Here is an 11,392-nt window from a genome sequence, read left to right as displayed (position 1 = left end):
TAACACAGAATGTACTGAAGAGTACCCTGTTACTGTAATTTGAAACACGCACAGGTAGCGTATGGATGTTTGGCCTAGCGGGTAGGACCCTGGTTTCCCTTATAGAGGGTACTTAGGTTTGATTTCTGGCTGCAGCTCCTGACTCTGGGTTCCTACCCATGCATACCCTGAGAGGCAGCAGGTAACTTCTCAAGTAGTTGGGTTCCTGCCTCCTACTTGGGAGATCTGTATTGGGTTTCTGGCTTCAGCCCCAGCCCAGCCCTGCAGTTGTGGTCATTGGGGAAGTAAGCCAATGGGTGTCAGTCTGTCTCTCTGCCTCCCAAATAAATTAAAGAAAAATGTGTCTGTCCACTTTTGGAATGGGAATGTATACCTGTAGGTGTCCCAGCACTATATTCTGGAAGTATGTAACTGACACAGCAGGAAAGTTTGCCCTGAGTCTCAGATGAGACTTTGGACTTCTGAATTAATGTTGGACTGAGTTAAGACTCTGGGATGTGTGGGGGTGGAATGGATGTGTTTTGCATTGTGAAGTGACTATCAATCTTTGAATGTTCATTTGGGTGTCCCCACAAAGGCACTTGTGTCTTACGTTAAAGAACTAAGGGCAGGAAGGGTGGAACTTAATCCCAGTGAACCGACAGGGGCGAAGCGTCTTACTGTATCCTGGTGGCTCCATGTGCAGGCCACACCTACCCAGGGGAGGAACGTGCTCCCTCCCTCTGCTTCCTTCCTCACCTCACGACCCCCACACAGGTGCCACCAGCCACCACCCTCCACCCGCTGCCAGACCCGTGGGGACTGCCCTGCAATAAACCTTTGTAAGCAGCTTCTCTCCCATTTTGCTTCTAGTGACAAAAAACTGACACCAACTTTGAAATCTGTTAGAGTCGCTGCGATAGCAAACCTGGGTGTCTGCCGGACTCTTCTTCTCCTTGTCTCGCGAGTCTAGGGAACATCACTGTTCCAGGTGGCTGGAAGGAAAGGAAGTCCAGGTTACTTTCCACGGACCGCACTGACGACGGCATGGGCTGTCACACGAGACGAAAGCCCGTCTCTGCCACGTGTAAGTGAACGACGGGCCTACAGTGAACGTCGCACTCCGCGCTCGGCTGCAGCCGCAGATACCGACCTATTCGCAAGCACGAAGGGTCCGAGAAGCAGCTCCGGTGCCAACGGCAGGAAGCGGCAGCTACTGACTCGTATTATTAGCTTAGGTAAATACTGTTTTATGTCCCCTAAAGAGTTTGATGTTTTATACATAATTATAAAGTTTTCTAGGTTAAGAGTTAGAAACTGGGTCAGGTATGGGTCATGTAGCTGAGGAGTATGTGGCTTCAAGAGGCCTGCCTGCACCTGCCACACGTTTTAAGACCCGAGACACCCTGTGGGGTCAGATGCTGTCGCTAACTTACACCAGAATGTGCTTTATAGGAACTGTGGGAATGCCACCTGCTGACAGTCATGGGTTCAGAACGTCCAGCTGCTCCACACGAATCTTGTTACGGTTCTATCCCCTGGGACCTATCTCAGAGCTCCCGAGGATGGGACTCCTCCCCAGGAGAAGTCTCGGCTGCATCTAGGCAGATGTGCTCTGAATGCGTCTGTCCACAAATGGCCTGGAAAGGATATTTTGCAGGAAGTTCAGGATGGTTTCATTAAGACTCTGTATGAAGAAATTTAAGTCAAATTACCGGTACATGGGGATTCTCCCAGTTGGCTGTACAGAGAGGCCCTGCATTCATATCACCCTCACAGAGGAGAACCAAAATAAAACCTGCTAACTGCATTTTGGGGTGAGTTCCCAAGGGGAAACACAAGAACTTGGCAAAGAAGACAGAAGAACCGCCTCCGGACACAGCTACTTCGGATGGAGGCATACAGAGAGGAACAGAGTGCACCAGAAACCCCAACTTGAGCTCCATGGCTGAGGGGCGTCCCCACTGCGGGGGGAAAGATAAACAGGAGGGCCTTGCCAGACGCCAGCTCTCGGGGAGGGCCCCAGTCATCACGGGCTTGGAGGCCAGCAAGGGAACCTCCAGGACCACGTGTGGTCGGTTGGCTTCAGAGACGTGTCTCTCATCTCCTCAGCCCTCAGAGCACGGGCTGCAGCAGCGACACACCATCCTACCAGTCACCGGCAGAATCCATTCTGCCCTAGGGGACAGCATCACCAGGAAAAAGGAATGCAGCCTCACAAAACCAACGAGCGCCAACAGTAAGTAACTGCACTTCCTTAGCCCAGAGCCCTGCAGACGTGGAGGTATCCCCACCAACACCAGCACTAGTTACTGCAGAGGGCTGTGCCCCAGCTCTGCACGGCCAGCTCAGACGGAGGCTGGCTCTGCTGCAGCTCCATGCCCACGCCTGCCCTGGTGTTGTAGGGAGGCTGCACATGTCTACCCCAGACGTGGGACTTGCACTGCAGTGACTCCGGGACCCACACAACCGTGCTGAATCTGAGAGGAACTCCTGCTGCCACTGCTATCGATTTTGGTGAGGAAGATACAGGAAGAGTGAAGGTGAGTGTCCAACTGGCACGAAAGCCAACCCAGCCACCCAAACTGTTACTTGAAGATGCACCTTCAAGAAAAAACTTCAAGCCATGAAAGCCACGCTTTACAAGTGACGACTAATCAGCCAGAGGTTCAATATCAGCTTAGGGACAGGGAAGTACGACAAAGCCAGGCAGTTCCATACTCCCAGAAGGAATACAATAGAACAGTCTTCTGAAACACCTGATAGATACTTCAAAAGAATGCCCATCAGAGGTACAATACAGATAAATAAAATCAGGAAATAATTGCAAGATGTGAATGCATAATTCAGCAGAGAGATCTTGGAAAGAACCAAACAGAAATCTTAGAAATGAACTCAATATATCAAATAAGCACAAGTGAAAGCCTCAACAACAGACTAGATCAAGTTCAGGTGTTCTTTCTTCTGCTTAAAGAAAGGTCTTTTGAAATATCCCTGTCAGACTAAGAAAATAAGAAGGAAAAAGAATGAGGATGGGGGCTGGTGCTGTGGCATAGCAGGTAAAGACGCCACATGGTGCCAGCATCCATATGGGCACTGGTTCAAGTTCAGGTTGCTCTACTTGCAATGATTAAGAGATCAATTAAACAGGAAGATGAAACTATTATTTATGCAGCTAATTATAGGGCACCTCGCTATTTTAAAGGAATGTTAAGGGATTTAAAGAGAGACTTAGACTCCAATACAATAGTAATAGAGGACTTCAATACTCCACTTTCAGCAATGGACAGATCAACCAGACAGAAAATCAGCAAGGAAACAGCAGATTTAATCGACACTAAAGACCAAATGGATTTAACAGGTATCTACAGTACTTTTCATCCTAGAGTTGCAGAATACATTCTTCCCAGCAGCGCATAAGATTTCTCTAGGATTGACCACGTACTAGGCCATAAAGCAAGTCTCAGCAAATTCAAAAGAATCAAAATCATACCATCCATCTTTCCTGACCACAATGGAATGAAGCTGGAAATCAGCAAATCAAGAACCTCTAGACAAATGGAAACACATGGAGACTGAACAATATGCTCCTGGGTGAACAGTGGGTCACTGAAGAAATCAAAAGAGAAATCAAAATTTCTGGAAGCAAATGAAGACAAAATACAACACTTCAAAACTTATGCGATTCAGCAAAAGCAATGTTAAAAGTTTATAGCAATTGGGCCGGCGCCGTGGCTCACTAGGCTAATCCTCCGCCTAGCGGCGCCGGCACACCGGGTTCTAGTCTCGGTTGGGGCGCCGGATTCTGTCCTGGTTGCCCCTCTTCCAGGCCAGCTCTCTGCTGTGGCCAGGGAGTGCAGTGGAGGATGGCCCAGGTGCTTGGGCCCTGCACCCCATGGGAGACCAGGAAAAGCACCTGGCTCCTGCCATCGGATCAGCGCGGTGTGCTGGCCGCAGCGCGCTGGCCGCGGCGGCCATTGGAGGGTAAACCAACGGCAAAGGAAGACCTTTCTCTCTGTCTCTCTCTCTCACTGTCCACTCTGCCTGTCAAAAAAAAAAAAAAAAAAGTTTATAGCAATTGGAGCCTACATCAAGAAACTAGAAAGTTACCAAATAAATGAGCTATCAGTGCATCTCAAGGACCTATAAAAACAACAGCAAATCAAACTCAAATCTAGTAGGAGAAAGAAATTAAAATTAGGGAATAAACAAAATTGAAACCAAAAAAATTCAAAACATCAAAACGAGCTGGTTTTTGAAAACATAAAATTGACACACCACTGGCACAACCAACCAAAAAAACAGGGAGAAGATCCAAATCAATAATATTAGAGATAAAAAAGGAAATGTAACAACATGCACCACCAAAATAATTTTAAAAAATCAGAAATTACTATAAAGAAGTGTATGCCGGGGCCGGCGCTGTGGCACCGCGGGTTGATGCCCTGGCCTGAAGCGCCAGCATCACATATGGGTGGTGGTTCAAGACGCGGCTGCTCCTCTTCCTATCCAGCTCTCTGCTATTGCCTGGGAAAGCAGTAGAAGATGGTCCAAGTGCTTGGGCCCCTACACCTGAATGGGAGACCCGGAAGAAGCTCCTGGCTCCTGGCTTCGGATCGGCGCAGTTCCGGCCGTTGCAGTCCATGGGAAGTGGACCAGTGGATGGAAGACCTCTCTCTCTCTGCCTCTCCTCTCTCTGTGTAACTCTTTTAAATAATAAATAAAATAAATCTTAAAAAAGAAGTGTATGCCAATAAACCAGGAAACCTAGAAGAAACAGCCAGATTCCTGGACACACACAACCTACTTAACTGAGCCATAAAGACACAGAAAACCTAAACAGACCCATAACTGAGACAGAAATTGAATCAGTAATAAAGACTCTCCCAACAAAGAAAAGCACAGGACTGGATGGCTTCACTGCTGAATTCCACCAGACATTTAAAGAAGAACTAAATCCAATTCTTCTCAAGTAATTCAAAACAATTGAAAGGGAGGGAATTCTTCCAAATTTTTTCTATGAAGCCAACTTCACCTCGAATCTGAGAAAGATACAACAGAGAAATAGAACTGCAGACCAATTTGCCTGATGAACATAGACACAAAAATCCTCAACAAAATTCTACCCAATCAAATCCAACAACACATCAGATAGATCATTCACCCATTCACCCAGACCAAGAGGGATATATCCCTGGTATGCAGGGATGGTTCAACATTCGCAAATCAATCAATGTGATACACCACATTAACAACTGCTGAAAAAAAAAGCCATCTGATTATCAACAGATGCAGAGAAAGCATTTGATAAAATACATTTTTTTCATGATGAAAACCTTAAGCAAATTGGGTATAGAAGGCAATTTATGTCAACCCATGGCCAGTGTCCTATTGAATGGGGAAAAACTGGAACCAGGCAAGGATGCCCTCACCACTGCTTCTCATAGTCCTGAAAGTTTTAGCCAAAGGCATTAGGCTAGAAAATGAAAGAAAAGGGGTACAAATTGGGATGGAGGAAGTCAAACTATCCCTATATGCAGATGACATGATTCTGTACATATAGGATCCAAGAGACTATTGGAACTCATAGAAGTGTTTGGTAAATTGGCAGAATATAAAATCAACACACAAAAATCAATAGCCTTTGTATACACAGTCAACACCATGGCCGAATGCCATGGCCGAGAATGAAGATCAAGCCTATTCACAATAGCAACCAAAATAATCAAACACCTTGGAATAAATTTAACCAAGCATGTCAAAGGTCTCTATGATGAGAATTACAAAACATTAAGGAAGTAGAAGAAGACACAAAAAAATGGAAAAATCTTCCATGTTCATGGATTAGACGAATCAATATCATCAAAATGTCTATTATTGAAAGCAATTTACAGATTGAAGGTGATAATAATCAAAATACCAAGGACATTTTTCTCAGACTTATAAAAAAATTATGCTGAAATTCATATGGCAATGAACGATACCCCGAATAGCTAAAGCAATCTCATACAACAAAAACCAAGCCAAGGGGCCGACGCTGTGGTACAGCAGGTAGAGCTGTGGCCTGCAGTGCCGGCATCCCATATGGGTGCTGGTTCAAGTCCTGGCTGATCCATTTCTGATCCAGATCTCTGCTAATGGCCTGGGAAAGCAGCTGAGGACCCAAGGTCTTAGACCCCTGCATGTATATGGGAGACCTGGATGAAGCTCCAGGCTCCTGGCTATGGCCTAGCCCAGGCCTGGCTGTTGCAACCATTTAGGGAGTGAACCAACAGATGGAAGATCTTTCTCTGCTTATCCCTCTCTCTCTGTAACCGTGACTTCCAAATAAATAAATACATCTTAAAAACACACACACACAAGAAGATGGCCCAAGTCTTTGGGCCCCTACAGCTGCCTGTGAGACCCAGAAGAAAATCCTGGCTCCTGGCTTCAGATTGCCCCAGCTCTGGCCACTGTTGCCATTTGAGGAGTGAAGCAGCAGTTGGAAGACATCTCTCTCTCTCTAACTCTGAATTTCAAATAAATAAATTTTTTTTTTGACAGGCAGAGTGGACAGTGAGAGAGAGAGACAGAGAGAAAGGTCTTCCTTTGCCGTCGGTTCACCCTCCAATGGCCGCTGCGGCCGGCGCACCGCGCTGATCCGAAGGCAGGAACCAGGTACTTCTCCTGGTCTCCCATGGGGTGCAGGGCCCAAGGACTTGGGCCATCCTCCACTGCACTCCCTGGCCACAGCAGAGAGCTGGCCTGGAAGAGGGGCAACCGGCAAAGAATCCGGCGCCCTGACCGGGACTAGAACCCGGTGTGCCGGCGCCGCAAGGCGGAGGATTAGCCTAGTGAGCCGCGGTGCCGGCCAATAAAAAAAAAAAAAAAAAAAAAAAAAACCCAGATGCATCACAATACCAGATTGCAAGGCATATTACAAGGCAGTCATAATCAAAACAGCCTTGTACTGGTACAAAAACAGATGGATGGACAGTTGGAACAGAATAGCAATGCCAGAAACCAATCCATGCATCTACAACCAACTTATCTTTGACAAAGGAGCTTAAATCAATGCCTTGAGGAAGGACAGTCTCTTCAACAAATGATGTGGAAAAGTGGATCTCCGCATGCATTAAGTATGAAGCAAGACCCTTACCTTACACCTTACAGAAAAACCCACTCCTAGTGGATTAAAGCCCTAAATTTACAACCCGATACCATCAAATTATTAGAGTGCATTGGGGAAACCCTATAAGACATTGAAATAGGAAAGACATTGGCAAAGAGTTCTTGAAAAAAACCCCAGAGACACAGGCAATAAAAGCCAAAATTGACAAATGGGATTATGTCAAATTGAGAAGCTTCTGCACTGCCAAAGAAACACTCAGCAAAGTGAAGAGGCAACTGACAATGAGAGAAATTATTTGCAAACTATGCAACTGATAAAGGATTAATAACTAGAATATATAGAGATCAAGAAACTTAACAACAACAACGCAGTTAAGAAATGGGCAAAGGACATTCACATTTTTCAAAAGAGGAAATCCAAATGGCCTGTAGACACTTGAAATAATGCTGAGGATCACTAGCTGTCAGGGAAATGCAAATCAAAACCACAATGAGGTTTCACTTCATCCCAGTTAGAATGGCTTTCATACAGAAATCAACAAACAACAAATGCTGGTGAGGAGATGGGGAAAGAGGTACCCTATCCACTGTTGGTGTGAATGTAAACTGGTACAGCCAATGTGGAAGACAGTATGGAGATACCTCAGAAATCTGAATACAGACCTAGTATATGACCCAGCCATCCCACTCCTGGGAATTTATCTAAGGGAAATTAAATCAGCATATGTAAGAGTTATCTATACCCCCATATTTATAGCAGCTCAATTCACAATAGCTAAGATATGGAACCAACTCAAATGCCTGTAAACTGAAGATTGGATAAAGAAATTATAGGATGTATACACCATGGAACTACACAATGGTAAAAAAAGAACAAAGGAAAATTTAGTAATTTGCAACTAAATGGATGAAACTGAAAAATGTCATACTTAGTGAAATAAGCTAGTCTCAAAAGGACAAATACCATATGTTCTCCCTGACCTGTGACAACTAATACAGCACCTAAAAGGTAATCTATAGAAGTGAAATCAACACTCCAAGATACAATGACTTTGAACAGCCCTGTCTTGAATGCTGAGGAACAGTTTTTATTTTTTTCATACTACTTGTTGAACTCTTAACATAGAGTTAATTGTATGTGTATAAAGTTAATTGAAAATAGATCTTAGGGGCCGGCGCCATGGCACACTAGGTTAATCCTCTGCCTGTGGCGCCGGCTTCCCATATGGGTACTGGTTCTAGTCCTTGTTGCTCCTCTTCCAGTCCAGCTCTCTGCTGTGGCCCGGGAGGGCAGTGGAGAATGGCCCAGGTACTTGGGCCCTGCACCCGCATGGGAGACCAGGAGGAAGTGCCTGGCTCCTGGCTTCAGATCGGCGCAGCTCTAGTCACTGCAGCCATTTGGGGGGTGAACTAATGGAAGGAAGACCTTTCTCTCTCTCTCTCTCTCTCTCTAACTCTACCTCTCAAATAAATAAAATCTTTAAAAAAATAGTAAAAAGAAAGAATGTGAATAGGAGAGGAATGAGGAAAAAGTGTGGGGGGGTGGGCATAGAGGGAAGAATCACTGTTTCTGAAGTTGTATTTATGAAACGCATGAAGTTTATATTCCTTAAATAAAAGGTTTCTGGGGAAAAAATAATTTAAAAAATCACCGGCACATGAATGTCTGCTGAGAGACGTCTCTTTCTTCCTTTCTTCATTTTCATTCCTGCACAATCAGTTAAAAACATAAACATTAAAAAATTCGAATGGGTGATATTACTGTTTGATGACATAAAATACAAAACTCTTATATGTCAAAAGTTATTACAAAGTCAAAAGGTATGGTAAACTTATACTAAATGTTTTCAGCAGGTACAACAGTCAATTTTTAATGCAGAAAAAGATCTTTATACGTCAATAGGAGAAAGGTAAATAGGTAGAAAAAGGGGTGAGGAGCTGGGGATCTTCAGGGGATAGGGCTCACTGAACAGAATAATGAACAAACTAGGTCACAGGAGAAAAAATCTAATTTGTGAAAAGATACAGGAATATATGTACAGAAGAGAGGGGTTTCCACCTATTGAATGGAAGGAGATGCGTGCTAGGCAATGTTCCCAAAGCTCTGGGGGACTGTACTGCTGTACAGCTTCTCGGGGGGGAAACTGGCCAAGAGTTACCCAAAGATTCATTGTTCCTATCATCCAAATAAGCAGTTCTACTCAGAGGAAATTTTCCTTATGCCTACAGTGAGGCACAAACCTACATGAAGAACAGTGTTAACTGAAGGTTAAATTTAACAGAACTGGAAAGAACCTAAGTGTCCATCAAGTGGTGAACAAGAACTATTGTAGGGCCAGCACTGTGGCATAGCAGATAAAGCAACCACCTGCAGCACCAGCATCCCATATGAGCGCCGGTTCAAGACCTGGCTGCTCCACTTCTGATCCAGCTCTCTGCTATGGCCTGGGAAAGCAGTGGAAGATGGCCCAAGTCCTTGGGCCCCTGCACCCCCATGTGGGGGATCTGGAGGAAGCTTCTGGCTCCTGGCTTCAGATCAGCTCAGCTCCAGGTGTTGTGGTCATCTGGGGAGTGAATCAGTGGATGGAAGATTCCCTCCCTGCTCCCTTGCCCTGCCTCTGCCTCTCTGTAGCTCTGCCTTTCAAATAAAAAATAAATCTTAAAGCAAAAAATAAATAAATAACTGTTGTTACAGTTACACAATGGGATATTATGCAGCCTTTAAAACAGGAGGATTCCACTTGTGTTGATGTGCAAGGAACTCTGTGATGTATGAGGTTATAAAGACAACATACAGTAATAGGTGTGTTTACATACACAAACTGCTTCTAGAAGAATTCAAAAGGAACAGCAACAGTTTCCTCTAGGGGGAAAGGATTCATTTTACAACAGTGTTATAATCTGGACTTTAAAAGATATATTATTGGCCGGCGCTGCGGCTCAATAGGCTAATCCTTCGCCTTGCGGCGCCGGCACACCAGGTTCTAGTCCCGGTCGGGGCACCGGATTCTTTGCCGGTTGCCCCTCTTCCAGGCCAGCTCTCTGCTGTGGCCTGGGAATGCAGTGGAGGATGGTCCAAGTCCTTGGGCCCTGCACCCCATGGGAGACCAGGAGAAGCACCTGGTTCCTGCCTTCAGATCAGTGCAGTGCGCCGGCCGCAGCGCACCAGCCATCATTGCCGCGGTGAACCAACAGCAAAGGAAGACCTTTCTCTCTGTCTCTCTCTCTCACTGTCCACTCTGCCTGTCAAAAAAAAAAAAAAAAAAAAGATATATTATTGTAGGGGCCGGCACTGTGGTGCAGTGGGTTAAAGCCCTGGCCTGAAGTGTCGGCATCCTATATGGGTGTCAGTTCTAGTCCTGGCTGCTCCTCTTCTGATCCAGCTCTCTGCTGTGGCCTGGGAGTGCAGTGGGCCATCTTCCACTGCACTCCCGGGCCACAGCAGAGAGCTGGCCTGGAAGAGGGGCAACCGGGACAGAATCCGACGCCCAGACCGGGACTAGAACCCAGTGTGCCGGCACCGCAAGGCGGAGGATTAGCCTAGTGAGCCGCGGCGCCAGCTAATAAATTAAAAAAAAAAAAAAAAAAAAAAAAAAAAAAAAAATCCAGAGGAAGCTCCTGGCTCCTGGCTTCGGATGGCGCACCTTCGGCTGTTGTGGCCCATTGGGGAGTGAACCATCGGATGGAAGATCTCTCTCTCTCTGCCTCTCCCCTCTCTGTGTGTAATTCTGACTTTCAAATAAATAAATAAATCTTAAAAAAAAGATATATTATTGTCATATTTTCCTGTCAATAAACATTGATTGAGAACAGTCTTTTGTCATAATATTTCCTGAAGAATTAAAAGGCTAAATGGAGTAAGAAAAGAGGGTAGAGACATTTACAGTGTTGTCTATATCAGGAAATGCAGCTGGTCCAGTACAGAGCCGCCTTTCTCAAACCCACCCTGACTGCAGTTCAGTGAGCAGGCACAGTCAGGGCTGTGAGACACTGCTGTTCTGGAACTACACGGTGCTGCTCCAGAACGAGTGTGCATCCCACAACTCCTTTAGCCAGGATCCAATCTGCCTCAGCTACAGCTGAGATGCTAACCAGGCATCCTCTGGAAATTTTCATTCAGGGGACGTGCAACACTTGATTCATTTCATTTCATCTTCTGAAGATTCTAGTGCTCTGATAGAACAGGAGCATTCACAGAAGTCAACGTTTTTTAGAAATGTCTCAGTTTGATTCTTTGAGCGCAGTGATGATGAAAGATACCAGAGAACACGTCAGAGAAAACTATGTCTATTCACGAAGA

General features: G+C 45.4%; 1 protein-coding gene across 5 annotated transcripts in view; it reads right to left on the bottom strand.

Annotated features, from left to right (window-relative positions):
• PHF11 (PHD finger protein 11) overlaps positions 1 to 11,392 on the bottom strand; it is a 45,687-nt gene that overhangs the window by 4,795 nt on the left and 29,500 nt on the right. For all 5 annotated transcript variants that reach the window (NM_001389492.1, XM_008273847.4, XM_051832209.2 and 2 more), the window contains 2 exon segments: positions 908 to 974; positions 8,745 to 8,800. In NM_001389492.1, the coding sequence (NP_001376421.1) occupies positions 908 to 974; positions 8,745 to 8,800 (123 nt within the window).

Source organism: Oryctolagus cuniculus, chromosome 9, assembly GCF_964237555.1.
Source record: "Oryctolagus cuniculus chromosome 9, mOryCun1.1, whole genome shotgun sequence".
In the NCBI taxonomy this organism is placed as follows: Eukaryota; Metazoa; Chordata; class Mammalia; order Lagomorpha; family Leporidae; genus Oryctolagus; species Oryctolagus cuniculus.
Note: the sequence above shows the minus strand (reverse complement) of the source record. Positions and strands in the feature narration are given on the sequence as shown.